General features: G+C 42.9%; 1 protein-coding gene across 1 annotated transcript in view; it reads left to right on the plus strand.

Moving 5' to 3' along the window:
* CRB1 (crumbs family member 1, photoreceptor morphogenesis associated) overlaps window positions 1–17,545 on the plus strand; it is a 139,389-nt gene that overhangs the window by 93,995 nt on the left and 27,849 nt on the right. The window contains exons 7-11 of the mRNA XM_015406181.1: window positions 3,371–3,924; window positions 5,883–6,048; window positions 10,350–11,256; window positions 12,132–12,260; window positions 16,110–16,236. Coding sequence (XP_015261667.1) covers window positions 3,371–3,924; window positions 5,883–6,048; window positions 10,350–11,256; window positions 12,132–12,260; window positions 16,110–16,236 — 1,883 coding nt within the window. The remainder of the gene's footprint in view (window positions 1–3,370; window positions 3,925–5,882; window positions 6,049–10,349; window positions 11,257–12,131; window positions 12,261–16,109; window positions 16,237–17,545) is intronic.

Here is a 17,545-nt window from a genome sequence, read left to right on the forward strand (position 1 = left end):
GACACATTGGTACTGGACCCATTCTAGTCAGACTTCTGCCCCAGCTGTGGGATGGAGATGGCATTGGTAGCCCTCACAGACGATCTCCGCAAACAGCTGGATCAAGGTGGGTTGGTGCTGCTGTTATTGCTTGATCTTACAGCAGTGTTCGACACAGTCAATCATGATCTTTTGAGCCACCACCTCACCCACGCAGGAGTTTGTGGGGCAGTCTTGAAGTGGCTTATCTCATTTCTCCAAGGTTGGGGACATAGGGTGGCACTAGGAGAGAGGGCATCAACTGTGCACCCCTTAGTATGTGGGGTCCCTCAGGGGGCAATCCTCTCTCCAATGTTGTTTAACATCTACATGAGCCCCCTCACCCAACTGGTGTAGAGTTTTGGGCTTGGATGTAACCAGTATGCTGATGAAACCCAGTGAATTTGACCTAGGGGTTGGAGGCCATGGTGAGATGGTTGAAACAGAGCTGACTGAGACTGAATTCTACTAAGATGGAGGTTCTGTGGCTGCCTGGGTGGGTTTTTGGGTGCTGACTCCTGGCTCTTACCAGTGTGCCCCTAATACCAGTACCAACTGTCAGGAGCCTGGGTGTGGTCTTGGATGCCCCCTTATCATTGGAGACCCAGATCACAAATGTTGCAAGACTGGCATTTTTCCAGCTACCCCAGGTCAGACAACTGGTACCCTACCTGCCTTCCCCCAATCTAGCCACAGTAATCCATGCAACTGTCACCTCCAGACTAGACTACTGTAACTTGCTCTATGCAGGGCTACCCTTGAGACTGACCCGGAAACTCCAACCAGAATGTAGCATCATGGGTCCAGTTTGGCGTAGTGGTTAAGAGGGGCAGACTCTAATCTGGAGAACTGGGTTTGATTCCCCACTCCTGCACATGCAGCCAGCTGGGTGATCTTGGGTCAATCACAGTTCTCTCAGAGCTGTTCTCTCAGAGTTCTCACAGCCCCACCTACCTCACAGGGTGTTTTTTGTGGGGAGAGAAAGGAAGGTGATTGTAAGAGGGCCTGTCAGTCAGAGATGTTCCACTAAGCTGTTGGTTGAGCACACCGACAGTTTGCACCTTGTCTGGCACCTCTACTCCCCCCCCCCCCGAGGCAATGGCACAATTTGAAGCTGCCTAGTGCCATCTAATTAGGCCAATTGTTGTTGTTTTTTCAAAACATTTTATTGTCAGGATATTACAACATGTCTAAAATTATAACTTCACATTTGTCAAATACCCTTTTCCTTTTCCCCCTCCCTCCCATTCCCAGGCTTCCTGCAGCGCTCCCACCCCCTCCATAATACTAATTCTTACTTTCCATATTAAACCACTTATTACTTAATCAATTAACTTCCATTATCTTATACTTATAATCTAATTCTTAGGTAACCTTTTAATTATTTATTCATGTAATTCATTTTCTATTTTCTGTTCTCTATAGCTATCAAAGCAAAGTAAATTATTCTTTACATCCCAATGTTTTTCTATGTATTCTTTAAAGTCCATCCATTCTTCTAATTAGGCCAATTGTTGTACTGTTTTATTTTTATTGCTTTTAACTGTGAATTTAATTTATTGTTGTGTTTTGTTTGTTGTACACAGCCCTGAGCCCTGTTTATCGGGAAGGGCAGTCTAGAAATTTAATAAAATAAAATAAATAAATGTTCCCCAGTGATCACTGGAGGAAGAGAGAGATAAAAATTAGAAATTTTAAACTGTTTTGAATAGGGATGTCGTGACCTTCATGGTGAACATGTTTGTTATGCAAATATACTATGCTTGACAGCTGCAGTCACTCATGAGCTGTACCTCTGATCTCTTCATCTTTCCACTATCCAGCTTAGATGGCTTTCAAACAGCTTTGTAGCTGCACAGTAGGTTTTAGTAGGAGATTTTATGTCCCTGTAGTTGTTGAAGCTTTATATCCTCACCTTGCAAGAGCTTTTGGTGCACTTCCACAGTCAAAGGCTTCCATCCTAACAGTTTCTGAACCACAATAATTTTCACCAGGTTGTGATCTGAAAAATCCAGAATCATATTGAGATCCTTATTGTCAGTTTTCTGCCTGAAGTTTGTTCATGTTTAATAGTAGCTAACTTTTCCTTTTCCCCGTAGGGGGTTAGTTATGAAGAAAATGCATGTGTGTTTTCTGAGGTGGAGGAATACAGGGAAGTTGCTTTGTTTATTATTGTTCTTGTTTTAACTGTTGTTCATTGTGTTACCTTTTGGAGGGATGCCATTTATTTAAAAGATAGCTGTTCCAAAAATAATTTCTTCCCTTATGGATAGAAGTGTTATTGGGGGCACCTTCTTCATGAGGGCCATACTGCAAAAATGCCCTCCTGTACAGCAGTGCTGTTTATCCAGCAGGCCAAAGCAGGTCTGGTATTATCCTGATCACCTTGTGCCAGGTGGTGCTTTCAAAGCAAACCTCTCCAGCTGGCTCAAACTCTGAGTGTCAGGAACTTCAGGACTTGAACCAAGAATCACATTTCCTTAGACTGGGAGATGTTCTCTAGAGAGCTACCTGGGATTGTGTGTGCTCAGGCCTCTGTAGTGCTCTCTTCAGTTACAGATGGGAATGGAGCTATGCAACACTGGCCCCTATGATTGGCCAAAAGTATAAAGCCCTGCACTGACCAGCTAGAATATATTGTGGAGTATACCAATCCCCCCCACACACACACACACCTGAGCTTTGAAAACAGGTTACAGAAAATATCCTACCTACCTGTAGTACCTGTTACAGTAAACATATAAGTTATTTTGCCAGCCAGTGTTCTTTTAGGTTACCAGCGCTGAAGTGTGAAAAAAGCAAGTAAATTTCAAAATCTAAAAGGTTCAACCAATGGACTGCCAGATTTTGAAGATAGACTCCATCCCTGATGCACAAGATTCTGCCCTGGCTACATCCCTTTATCCTTCACATTCCATTCTGGATCTGCCCCATTCTCCTCTCTAAAGTTGCCAGGTCCCACCTGGTGCATGGGGGATCCCCAGATTTCTGACGCCCCACCAGCACTGGCCAGCTGGCCAGTGAGGAAGAGTTACTGCCCCAAACATGATGTGCCTGCATCCCCTGGAAGTGATGTGGACACATCAGTGATGTCAGGGGGCAACACTCTGGTTTTGGAGCAAAACTCTATGGTAGAATTAGCTTCAAACGATAGAGTTTTGTCCCAAAACCAGAGTGTCACCTCTGATTTCCTTGACATGCCTATGTCACTTCTGGGTGATGTAGGCACGTTGCCAAATAGGCATTTAATTTAGTCCCAGCACATCTTTTTTGCAACATCTACATTGCCATCAATTCCTCTGCCTTAAAGATGTATAATTTTCTCTCTTCCTTTTTGTCACACAAACTCAAGAATACACCCCAGGAAGATTTGGACATGAGGAATCCATAGGGTATGCTGCCTTTTCTATTAACAGTAGTGGCCACGAAGCTGTGACAATATCAATGTTTGTGCGAACACGAAAGCCTTCTGGCTTGCTATTGGCTCTGGGGGGAAATTCATCTATGTCTCTAAAGGTCTGGTTGGAGGACGGAAAGCTCGTCATGTCAGGCTCAAGTTCCAACAAACTCATAGGAAATCAGAATGTGAACGACGGACATTTCTATTTAATATCCTTAAAAACAGAGTCAAATAAAGCTGAACTATTCCAGTCATCTCAAAATCTGGGCTACATTTCTATGCCAGTCACAGAAATCCAAAGCGGAGGTATTCTCTATGTTGGAGGGTTACCAGACGAACGAGAAACCAGTGTAAATGGTGGGTACTTCAAGGGCTGTGTCCAAGATTTAAGACTGAGCAACCAACCGCTGGAATTCTTTCCTGTCAGTACTTCATCAAATTCTGTCATCAACAACAGAGCACTGATCAACATAGCCCCAGGCTGCGCTGGAGACAACCTCTGCAAGGTAAGGGAGCTGTTTCTCAAAGTGCCGTTTCCATGTTTGCAACACAGATTTCTCTTTTGAACTAGCAGAACTCCAAAACAGCATGTGACAGCAAGGATATCTTAACACGAGATCCGAAACAGGCAAGTGAGATCAGATTTTGCCAAACAGCCTTGCAATTTGTGGGTACCGATACCAGAAAACATCTGGGGGGATGGAAACAGGACCCTTAAACAGCAAGGTAATGATAACCAGTGATCAAACCTGCTATTCATTAAGGGCAACTTGAACTCACTGTAGTTTTCAAACCAAAATATTCTCATAATTACTGTAAAAGCAGACTTTCAGAACAGGGGTAATCATATGGCACATTATGGGCATCAGATCTGGAAACAAGGCCCATAAAATTTTTAAGTATTGAAGAATGTTGCAGCCCGATACAAACACAAGGGCAGACTTAGTGTGGATGGCGTCTACAAGAAGTCACCTGGCCCTCCCCATATTTCCTATTTCACATTGTATAAAATAATGGATTTATCAACAATACCCTTCTTGAATTACATGAGGTGATTTATGCGGGTTTATGTACTGTGAGTTACAATATAGGCTTCCTTCAAAACACCTATTGTTTCAGTTATACCATGGTGTTTTGTTTTAAAAAAATAATGTTTCTTATTATAATGGCTGACTCCTTTTGCTTGACCTAGTTCTGTTTTCAGTTTTAAGATATACCCTTGGCAAGGCACGACACACAGGGTTCTCTGCTGAGTAAGATTAAATGTACATTGGCTAGAGATGGGGTATCGAAGGGCTTTTTCTCCTGATATAAAACTGCACAACACTTTAGACCACCTCAAAATCTCCTCCTGTTGGAGCCCTGTGGCAGAGCCATTCTTTTGGCCACCATCCAAGCTTGCTGTAATAACAAGAGTGGCTCTAGCATGAGGGAATGGTTTCTAGAAGAAGTGAGGAGTGTCCCTCTAACCTGGCCCAGTTCCACAAGGTGGACAGAGCTGTCCTTTTCAAGTGAGCCTTTGGCGGACACTAGTGGCGGTGGTGGATTACATTCGTCGAGGGAATGGGGACTGACTGTTAATGTTTTCAGTTTCTGAAGATTAATTTTACGTCTTATTGCAAGCTTTGGCTGGCCATGCGTTTACAAAAAAAGTTATAAACAGTCGTATTGGCCCATGCGAAATCTAGGACAAGAAACACAACCCATGTAATATTTTTTATTAGGGTGAACTAAAAAAGACACTTTCCACACAATTTTTCTGTGTTTGTAATTTTGTTTGGCCCTAATCAAAGGTATTAGATGGATTTCGTTTTGTGATTATAGCCTTTGTGTTCACGCAAGAAAATGTGGGCTAAAAAAAGTGTGATGAATAAATACACATTGCACACATGGAGATGTGTTGTGCACTCTGGGAAAGCATTATTACAACCCTGTAAAAACATATACTGCATGTATGTTTCTACTCCGAGTCAAGTAGTTATCTTCTAGTCCAATGTCATGCTACAAAATATCTTCCCACCACAATTTTACCTACAATATACATGCTGATACCTTGAATAAACCTTTGTTGGTCTTAAAGGGGCCACTGGACTCTAAATTTGTTCTACTACAATATACATGTCAAAGTTTACTACAAGAAAAGATTTGTCCCACTACAGAAAAGGTATTTTGCAGAATAAATAGCTCCAGCTGGTAACATTCAAACTCACATAGGCTAACAACTAATAGGGACAGTGATAAATATCCTGTCTCTCCTCTCTATTTTGCTGATGTTAGAGTGGTATAGCCAGCTCCAACCATGTCCTGCTCAGCATGCGTATTTCAAAGGATACATGATGGAACACACCTAAAAAGAGCAGAGGAAGAAAGAAGGTGGCAGATTCTCTCTTGCACCACAGTCTCTTTCCTTGTTTGTATCAGAGGGTCTTGTTGCTCACACTTTACTCCTGTCTTTCTTGTTCAGTCCAACCCCTGCCAAAATGGTGGTGTCTGCTATTCAATCTGGGATGACTTCACTTGCTCCTGCCCACCAAATACAGCTGGGAAAGCCTGTGAAGAAGTCAAATGGTGTGAACTCGATCCATGCCCCCATGAAGCCCAATGTCAGCTGGTGTATCGAGGATTCGAATGCAAGTATCCCTACCCACCCCCCAAATAATTCCTACTTCCTTTGGAACACAGTGCCAGTTTTCACAAATGGGTCTAATGAGAATTTCCCACATGTCAGATCTGTGTTTTGAGCCCACTCATAAAACCTTAACACTAGTCCCTAGGGTTGCCAGCCTCCAGGTGGTGACTGGAGATCTCCCACTATCACAACTGATCTCCAGGCAACAGAGATCAGTTCAGCTGCAGAAAATGGCCACTTTGGAAGGAAGACTTTATGGCATTTATACCTCATTGAAGTCTCTCCCCTCCCCAAAGCCTGCCTTCCTAGGCTCCACACTCCTGAAATCGTCAGGTATTTCCAAACCCAGAGAAGGGAACCCTACTAGCCCCTATCATCAAAAACAATTAAAGGGCTAGGGATATCTCACCAAATTTAAGTTTTGAGCAATTACATACATCTAATGTTACCTGCAGAGAAGATTACAGAGAAGATCTTGCCAAGTAATAACATTTTCTAAGTGCGAAGACAGATGTCCACATTCAGAAAGAGAGTGGTGTCATGTGATATCATTGTGCTCACACCTCACATACTTTTTCTGTTCTAAAGTAACACTTTTTATTTATTACATTTAGATATTGTATGCCCACCTGTGTGGTCTCGGAGCAGTTTAACCTATTTTAGGCTGATGCATAAAAAATATGCTAACACCAACTCAGCTTATAGTGGTTAGGTTTGCAGTTGTTTAAAATACTTTAAATTTGGCAAGGTGTTATGGGCCTTTAAAAAATAAGCAACAGGATTATATCTTATCTCCAGCTGTTGTCTCCTAATGTTAGAGATAAGTTTTTTTAAAAAATCTCCTTACACTGTGGAGTATGCATTCCTGCTCTTTACTGCAAGAAACAGTATCTAGTAATTTAACATGTTTAAATGAAGGAAATGGAAAAATATTATTCAAACAAGGCTAATACCAAGCTCCCTTTCACTTTTATTACATTTGATTGATTATGCTGAGTAAAGGCTGGATTGAGGTTGTAACCACCATACTAATTTGGGAAAACTCTGATGCCATATCCAGATTTTAACTCCAAGAGACAGTGGAATATTATGGGGGATAACTAAATGAACAACTCAAGTATTTGGCATCAGTGACCAGTGCTAAATTGTCCAAGACTCAGAAAGTTGTTGTTTTCAGTGACAGAATAACCCACATTTTACAACACAGATAAAAAGGTTAATCTTATAGACTGTCCTAAAATGTCCTCCTGCTTGTCTCTTCCTGGCAAGGCATTCCAAGTGACATCTCTGCTAATCAATTACAGGTTTCTTAAAGTGAAACATTTGGCAGTTTTAAGCCTGGGAATTCCAGTAGCTGCTAGAAAGTCAAATAGGACTGCCAACTCCGGGTTGGGAAATTACAGATTTTGGAGTGGAGCCTGGGGGGAGTGGGGTCTGGGGAGGACAGTTAATTCACCCTCCAAAGCAGCCATTTTCTCCAGGGGAACTGATCTCTGTGGTCTGAAGATCAGTTGTAATTCCAGATCTCCAGGCCCCACCCGGAGGTTGGTAACCCTAAAGTCAAAGCATTGATGGTGGTAACAAGGAATGTCCATCATTGTTAAAATGCCAGGTGACAACAAATAAATTGTTACTATATCAAAACAAAAATAATAATATGTTTGCAGATTCTGAATGGGACTAACTCATAGCATTCGGGAAAGTTGGAGAGCAAAATCCATACATGGAAAACAGTAGCTGTCCTGTACTTTCCTTACATTCTCGCTTCGCTCTTCGTAGCTTCCAGTAATCCAGGAAGGTCTTGCTTAGGGTGTTCTTTCCCATTTGAAATACAGAAAGACAAGCAGGAACCCACAAAGACTTGTGGGGATCACCTTGTTTTCCCCTCCGCTCATTTCCTCTTTCCCTTCCCTGAAAGCTCCCATAGCCTCTCCCCTTTTCCTGCTTCCTTCTCTCCTTCCCCCTAACAGCCAACCTATGTTTATCTGACCCTCTGTTTTCAGCTCCCCCCACCCCAGCCTCTGCCTAGAAAAATTATGGTTCAGTTTGTGGTGCTGGCTGTTGGGCCAGTCCACTTGCGTGGTGGGGAACTCTAATTCCCCCCTAAAAAGCAGCCAGGGCAGTATGGATCAGGTCTGTGGTGCTGGGGGAGGCTGACATCAACATTTCCCACCTGTCTTCTCCAGACAGGAGAGCACTGGGAGGAGAATATGGCCCTGGAAAGGCTCCCCAGTCCCTTAATACACACCCCTAGTGGAGGGAGGACTTGCTGCACCCAGTGGCAGCTGTCACAAGACTTGCCCAGCTTTGAATTTGTTTATTTTTGGATTCAATCATATGTATTACCCAGCAATAAATCCTATTAATATGGGCTTAATAAATTAATCAATGACCTTAATTTCAACTAAGTGTTAAAGCACCCTTTCCACTCTTTGGGAAAGAGGATGACTAAGCCCTCATCCACATGGGGGAGAGATGAAACAGCCATTTCATTTTTTCCATGCTGTGGCTTAAAGCAGTCTGGGGAGAGAATTTTCAATTGGAAAAGGGATGCCAGCTCTGGGTTGGGAAATACCTGGAGATTTTTTGGGGGGGAGCCTAGGGAGGGCAGGGTTTGGGGAGGGACTTCAGCATAGTACAACACGATAGAGTCCACCCTCCAAAGCAGCCATTTTCCATTTTCTTCAGGGGAACTTGGTTGTCCGGAGATCAGTTGTAATAGCGGGAGATCTCCAGGTGTTACCAGGAGGTTGACAATTCTACCCTTCTGCCGTGGCTGTGGGTCCCCCCTCCTGGCCAGATTACACACCAGGAGTTCTTTCAATCATAGTCCTTCAGCAAAAATGCCCAGAGAATGTTTAGCAAAAGACGGGTTTTGGAGGAAAGTGCTGTCATTAATTTTTGAGATGGCCAAGTCTACGGCACTGATGACCTCTGGCTGCTGCAACAGTCACAATCATTTCAGGGCTTACAGCCGAGGCTGTCATTTAATGCAGCCTGAGTATTTTTCTGCAGCGGTCCCACAAAGAACGGGAGCAATAGGACTGAAGCCAAGTTGAGAGAACTCTGTCCAAAAGTCCGATTCTTTTTCTACATGAGAAAACAGTTCAACTCAAAAGGCAGTGGTTTACACTACTGCAGTTGTTTCAAGCTCCCCAGCTTCAGGGGAAGTTTCCTGGGAATGCATTAGTATGCACTGTCAATTCAAGCAGAGCATTGCCAGGTCTATTGAACATAATCACTGCACCCTATGAAACAGGACCACACCACAGGGCGCTTGTAACACTTCCTGCATATAGGAGGGGGACATGGGTAGTGATGAGACAATATGTTGACCATCATTAAAGCTCTCATCATTAGGAAGCCCCCGGGAAGCTTCTGAGAAAACTCTGGGTTCCCTAAAACACCCTTCAAAAGTCAACGCACTACAGCATTGACTTGTACAGCACGGTACAGTAGTGTACAGTATTTGTATTTAAAAAATTTGTATGCTGCCTTTCCACCCAACTTAAGGTTCCGAAAGCAGTGTGTAACTAAAGCTGAACATATGAAGCTGGCTTATACTGAGGCAGAGCACTGGTCCATCTGGGCCACTACTGCCTAATCAAGCTGGCAGTGGTTCTCCTCAGGAGATAGGACAAGAATCTCTCTCACTTGAGTTCCTTTGTTTTAAAACTGGGTTTGTCAAGGACAGAAGCAGGAACATTCTGTTTGTAAAACATGTGCTCCCCTACCAAATTATGTGCTTTGTCCTATCCCCTTTTGTATGTGTATATGTGGATTTCACTGTCAATCTTATTTCAGGAACAGGCTCAACCCAGACATAAAAATCATGCTATATTTTAACAATTGTTAGTTAGTGAAACCAGGATTTGGCTCTTAGGTGATTGCTCAAATCCTGGTGCTGGTTTCACCAGTTCCAGTCTGTGCCGGTCTGTGCCAGCACTGAAGTGCTGGTTTCATTAGTTCCACTCTGGCTAGATGTGTCCCTAGCCAGGGGTTGCATGAGGGTCCCAGTGAGGAGTAAGCCAGGATGTCTACATCTGTTCATCACACAAACCATATCTAAAACTGTGGTTAATATACCAACTTCAAGCCATGGTTTGGGATCCTGGTTTGATGGAGTAGGCTGCATTCAGATAATCAAATAAACTATAGTTATTTTGATTAAACAATGGCTTTGAATTATGTTTGAATTGAGCCTTACCACAGTAATTTCTGTTTTGAGATCAATGTGAAATGCAGCATGCGTTACCAAGTCGAGCACATGTACTCTCAATGTCTTTTGCCATCTCTGTCCAGGTATCACCAATGCCGTTTTTAGTGGGAGAAGCAGCGCATTATTCTATAGAAGCAACAGGAAGATCAGGAGAGACCTCACTAATATAGTCTTTGGCTTTCGCACTAGAGACACAGATGTGATCCTGCTTTATGCTGAGAAGGAGCCAGAGTTTCTCGCCATCAACATTCGGAATGCCAAATTAGTGTTTCAGCTGCAAAGCGGCAACACCTTCGATATGCTGAACCTGACTAGCTCTCAGCCAGTGAGTGATGGGAAGTGGCACCAGGTGACCTTCTCGATGACAGAGCCTTTATCCCAGTCCTCACGATGGCATATTGATATAGATGACGAGCAAGACAGTGCGACAAGTACAGTTGCCACAGGGAACCTCAACTTCCTGAGAGACGAGACAGACATCTATCTGGCTGACAAAGCATTCGACAGCTTAGATGGTCTAAGAGGGTGCATGAGCACTGTAGAAATCAGTGGCATTCATCTCTCATACTTTGACAACACTGACGGCCATACTAAAAAACCACAAGAAGAACAATTCCTCAAGATATCTGCCAATTCTGTTGTCACGGGTTGTCTAGAGTTGGACTCCTGCAGCTTGAATCCATGTGCACATGATGGGATATGTGAAGACTTTTATAGTTATTACCACTGCACGTGTGCAAAGGGGTGGACTGGAACTCACTGCAAAACCAACATTGACGAATGCACATCGAACCCTTGCGTGCACGGAAACTGCAGTGATGGGATTGACTCATACAAGTGTACATGTGATCCTGGATACCAGGGGGTGAGGTGTGAAGAAGACATAGATGACTGCCAAGGCCACCTATGTGCAAATGGGGCCACCTGTATAGATGGGGTAAACAGCTATTCCTGCCTATGTGCAAGGAATTTCACCGGAAGGTTTTGCAGGTATGGCAATTAAGCACAGTGAAGGAATTCACCCCACTACCAATATCATTCCTTTTTTGAGTTCTTTAATAATTCAGAGGTTAAACACTGAACCACTCATCTAATTAGTATTTACACCACTGAAAGTTGCATTGTAATGAAATCTGTTAACTTTGTGGCCATATATGTTATGAATCCTCACTCATCCTTTTCATTGTTTTAGAATGACCACTCCGACTTCACTGCATGTATTTGCATCTAACTTGCAGCTGGGCATTTACTGTGGTATCCATGAGAATGGCCTCATCTCCTTTCCACATACACCCCAATACTCCCTTCTCCTTACTTACATGGTTGTGTTTCCGTACTTGCAAAAATCATCCTTAGGACTGAAATGCTTTCTAAAAATCATACTGGATGGGTGACTGCTCATTTCTGCCTCCAGGGAATCAGCAGCATGGGAAATGGTTTCGTGTGGAGCAGTCACACATTGTACCACATTGGAGACTGGAGTATCGTGCAAAAAGAAAAGTCACAATTTTGAGCTCTCCAGAATTTTTCACTAGGCTGGATATCTTTTTAAAAGGGGGGGGGGTATTTTTCAGGCCATGGTGTTAAAAGTCCCATTGTTTACCCATTTCCAAAAACCCCAGCATGTTCGGTATGAAGTGGTTTTTGTTGGGATCACACCATATAGAATGCAGTCTGTAAATGTAATAGGCACCATCCCATATGCCCATGCGTGGAGGCTATTCCCATGCAAATCCAAACCATGTCTAAAAGCAAACCCTAGAAGCTGGCTTGAAATCAAGCTCAAGGAAGTGAAAGTTAGGATAGCTTTGCACAAAAAAGGGGGAGGTGGTGCTAAACACTTGTCAACTGTTGTTTCACTTTAGACGCAGGAGACTACCTTATACAGTCTGTGGAAACGAGAAAGAAAACCTTACCTGTTACAACTACGGCAACTGTACTGAGCTCCAAGGGCACTTAGAATGCGTATGCCTCGCAGGCTTTACCGGACCACGGTGAGATCCTCTGAGACGTTAGAGCAGATGCCTGTGTGAGGGGACACGTGAACATGTCACACAATGGCCCACGCAATGAAAGCAATTGCATCAGCTCTAGTCTGTCATGACAAACTTTAAGATTTATGTACTATAGTTTGTAATTTTCCTGTTGTCTCAATTTGCAAAAAGGATGGGCATCTCCCATAGCTTTAAAAGAAGAGCGTTACGCTCAGGAAGGAAGAACCTCCTGGTGATTCCCGGCCCGAGAAAGATCCAGCTGTACTTAAACAGGGCCAGGGCCTTTTTGGCCCTGGGCCCTACCTGGTGGAACTCTCTGCCTGAGAACATCTGAGCCCTGCAAGATTTGTTGCCTTTCCACAGGACTTGTAAGGCAGAGATGTTCTGGCAGGCTTTCAGTTTAGGACAGTGACAGCACAGTTCTGTGATCTGGCAACTTCATACTCCTCTTACCCCTATGAACCCCCCCCCATCTTTTACAAGTTTCTTCTGAGAGTTCTGCAATCTTCTAAACTAAGAATTCTGACTATCTTGGAACTGGGTGAATTTTATTAAGGACCATTGCTTCTTTTGTTGGTTTAAAAAAATTTAACATATATTTATGGTATATCTCTATTGCAAGCCGCCCTGAGCTCTGCTTGCAGGGGAGGGCAGCCTAGAAATTTAATAACTACAATACTATTTTTAAAGACAAGAGAGAGAGAAAACACATCAGAGAGAAGCGAAGTTAACATAGCCTTCATCCTGAGATGCTAATTTTCTATGTGCAAGGAAGTCTTTGTATTGTAAGGGAGTCCATTCAAACAAGTTTCCTCAGACTAGAGTTTGAAGAGGTAGCATCCTAGGAAGGCTGTACCACATGACTCCTCGGCAAGTGTAGGTCAGCGTTAATTCAGAGAGTCACCGGATGCAAACTCCTTTGTAAGGTGATTTCACTTCAGATCCATTAATGTATCCCTTGCATGCTGCACATATCTCTTGGATCTGAAGTGAAGCCCTCTTCTTTCCGGGTTGAAGTGAATGGAAAGCTACTGTGTGCACCGAGCTTCATCAGAGCTCACAAGGGAGCATTTGATGTGAGTAAGGGTACTGCTGGAACACCATCCCTGCCTTGATATCCACTGCATCCCCACCATAATCTGCAAGCCTGAAAATGTCTCTGGTGACCTGTCACTCTTATTTATAGATTGATTGGATTTATATCCCATCCTCCCCCGGGAGTGGGCTTAGGGCGGGTCACAGAATGTGACCAAGCAACAATCCAATTAACAACTAACAATAAAAATTCTATTCAATTCTAAAGATGCCAAATATTCCGGGAGTTCAGGTGCCTCCTGAAGGAAGCAAGTTAAGATAGTCATAAGTAGCTACCCATTGCCAGGTAATGCCTTGTTGTTCTCTTAAGCAGGGCAAGTCAGAATGGGCATTATAGCACTGCAGCAGTACAAACCACGTAAGCAGTGCGAGCACAGGAGACCAAGATGGATTTGATGTCCTGTCTAATCCATCTGCCAGAAGTATTTACTCTACCAGAAGTATATACTAAATTACCAGATACTCCATGGCAAATTTAAGGAACAGTTTTCATTCCAGAAAACTGCTCAGGTATAGAAGGGAAGTTCCATCTCCATTTGAACTGTTATTCATTATTATTAATCTTCATTTTCTATCAGTCTATATGGAAATTAAATGAGTACCTAGAGGCCAATGGCTGGAGACATACACCTCAGAGAAGCATGTACCTTTCTCTTGACATTTTGTTTTAATAAAAGCAGCCTCAGGAGGCTGCAAATTTGATTGAAGGAGAAGCAAAGGGAGATGGGGAGCTTTACTGGCAGCCAATTTTCCCTCAGTTTAGGAATGCCCCTCATTCTGCTCCTCCTGCATTCTGTCTTAACAAAAAGAATTTCTAAAAGTAGTAAATACTGTTTGCCAGAACTGTCTATTCCTTTGACTCTCTCCCTTCCCAGGCATTATCAGTGGGAATGTGTGTACATTGATAAAGCACTGCAACAATCAATTGTATATAATTATACATATTATACATATGATTATACATATCATTGCTGCCAAATCCTTTGTGGGTAGTTTTAATGCACACTGTGCACATGCTGCAGCATACTGGTAAAACAGCACGCAAAAAAAATATTGATACAGCCATAAATTCACATCAAGATTGTTTTTATCCATGTGCAAATGCCCACTAGTAAACCAGGAAGAAGAATAAAACTTAAGTAATTGAAAGTGTCGTGGAGCTGCGGTGGCTCAAGTGGTTAAGACGCTGAACTGCAGGCTGTGGAAGGTCAGTAGTTCAGCAGTTCAAGACCCGGGTGCCGCAAGATGGGGTGAGCTCCCGTCTCTAGTTCCAGCTCCTGCCAACCTAGCAGTTCGAAAGCAAGAAATTGCAAGTAGATAAATAGGTACCACTTCGGTGGGAAGGTAACAGCGTTCCGTGCGCCTTGGTGTTTAGTCATGCCAGCCACATGACCACGGAAACGTCTTCGGACAGCGCTGGCTCTTCGGCTTTGAAACGGAGATGAGCACCGCAACCCTAGAGTCGGATTCGACTGGCTTTCGAGCAAGGGAACCTTTACCTTTACCTTTAATTGAAAGTGGCGGTAGATCACACTTCACATTGTCTGCTGGAAACTGGGAGATGAAAAAGTGAAGGAATAAGACCAGTTAACTCAAATGTCCAAAATGGGGGGTGGGGTCAGATAAGGAGAATATTGTAATCAAAATCTCTCTCTCACACACATATCCCTACAGAGTTACTTCTTCCTCTTTGGAAGAACATATAAACCAGGGCTATTTTTGGGCAGGAACGCACAGGAACGGAGTTCCGGCTGTCTCCCAAGTTGGCCACGCCCAGCAGGAACTCATTAGCATAATAGGCCACACCCAACAGCAGAAACTCATTAGTGGATGAGCACACTTCTGGTAACATGGGGGTGTGGCCTAATGTGCTAATGAGCTGTGCTGTCAGGGGTGTGGCCCAATAGGCTAATGAGTTCCTGCTGTTGGGTGTGGCCTATTATGCTAATAAGTTCCTTCTGGGCTTTTTCTACAAAAAGAGCCCTGAAAACTACCTTTTCCCTTGCACAAGACCAAGCAGGTTGGGAAGCAGTTTTGAACATAAATCTGACCTACAAGACACACATCCCTCTTCCATGGCTACAACTCTATAGTGTGGGGTGGTGGCCAGAGGACTGGGCTAGAAGCTGGGAGACCAGAGTTTCAATCCCTATTAAGCATTAAGTTCAGTGTGTGAGTTTGGACCATACACTGTTTCTCAGCCTAATTTACTTCACAGAGTCATTGTAAGGAGAAAGTGAGGGAGAAAATATTGCTCGCCACCTATGCTCACTCGAAGAGAGACCGGATGGTAATATGATAGATTTAATGAGAAAATAACTTTTGTTACTCACTTTTTAAAACCTGAGTTTAAAATGTAACACGAAGATAAACACCACATAAAAGGGTATTCCATACCTGCTTTTTGAACAATTAGTCTTTTTGAACAATTTTGAACAATAAACATTTTCATTTAACTCCAACTGGAAACACAGGGCCTTCCTTTAAAAAAACCAAAAAACTCTATATTTTGGTTACCTTTTTCTGTTTTCTCTCCTTTCTCTTCCCCTTCTGTTTTTCTCCCTTGACAACAAAAAGTTTAAAAAACAAAACAAAATGGTGCTGGTCCTTCTAATATAGCATTTTAATTTCAACTATCTCAGAGGGCCAAATATTTCACAAATATTTAAAATGAAGAGCCCATGTCTCACTACCTTTTCCATTCCTGTCAGAGTTGTTGCTGTTCCAAATACTGGTCTTCCTTTAACCCTGCAGGTGTGAAGAGGACATCAATGAGTGCAGCTCTGATCCATGCCTCAACGGAGGCCTCTGCCAGAACCTGCTCAACAAATTCCATTGCATCTGTGACATACACCATGCTGGTGAACAATGTGAGGTTGATGTAAGCGACATCTCTTTCTATGCCTCTCTCTTGTTGTGGCAAAACTTCTTTCAGCTTCTTTCCTACCTCATTCTGCATATGGATGACGAGCCAGCTGTGGAGTGGGATGATCAGGAAGATTAATAGCAGGCAGTGTGGCAGTAGCAGTTTAAAGCCATTGAAGCACAACATCAGATGCCTTGACCAAACAGCGGTTATTATTTATTTAGTAATTAAAATATTTATACCCTGCCTTTTCCTTGTGGCTTAAGGTAGCTTACAAATAATTTTTTTAAAAATAAAATGTACAATAAACTCTAAATGAGTCCCCTGCTCTCAAATGACTGCAGCCTACATGCCACTAAAAGCTCTAGCCAATAAATATCCTTGCAAAATCTTCCTAAAAAGTTCTTCAGGGAGCCCATTCCATCGGGAGGGACAAGCTCTGGTTAATGCCTTTAGTAGGGCAACAATTGTCAAGCTAGGTTAGGAATCAGAATAGCGATAGCAATCATAATTCAAAACACCTTTTCTGGTGTTCTTAATATATGCAAACAATTCCATTGTGTGTAATTTGATATACTCAATCTGACACTTTTCCTAGTGTTTTTAAAGTATGAAAACAATTTCATTTGGCTTAATCTGACATCCTCATCCTGCCATTAAGCCCATCACCTCATACAGAAACACAAAGGAATGGCTCTCAGGACAGAGGACAATTCTAACTCTTGCATATTCCAAAAGTTAACATTTTCATTGTAAGAGTGATATGTGCCTCCAGTTGTAATTCAGGGCAAAAAAGGTTTCATCTCCTAATACTAATTGTATTTGTTTTATTTCAAATATTTACACACCCACCTTTTTCCTGAGCATCTCATGACCCAAGAATGGTAACAACAATGTAAGGGGGGAGATCTGTCTGTATCCCTCTTTCATTATCTTCTACTGGTGGCTGAAGACCTTTTGTTTCAATTGACATTCTTTTACCAACCCTCCTTCCTATTTATGTTTTAACTGTTGTTTTTATGTGTGTGTTGTTTTTAACAACAACAACAACACTTTCAATTTATTGATCACTTTTTTCCACTCATGCGGACTCAGAGCGATTTACAGTTACTCAGAGACAATGGACTAACAATATATTCGTGGGGGATAGGGAAGACAACATACAATATTTAATCACACGCACATTGTAGCTGGTCGGAGGATCCATCTGCAGGCTGTATCAGTCATGTCCTGATGGCATGTATTCTGTCGGCTGGCTGATGACGTCAGGGCTCTTGATGTCGCACTGCCACCGCCTGGCTGATTCACTCCACCGCAGGTAATG

The sequence above is a fragment of the Gekko japonicus genome, unplaced genomic scaffold (genome assembly GCF_001447785.1).
Source record: "Gekko japonicus isolate JY-2015 unplaced genomic scaffold, Gekko_japonicus_V1.1 scaffold1097, whole genome shotgun sequence".
In the NCBI taxonomy this organism is placed as follows: domain Eukaryota; kingdom Metazoa; phylum Chordata; class Lepidosauria; order Squamata; family Gekkonidae; genus Gekko; species Gekko japonicus.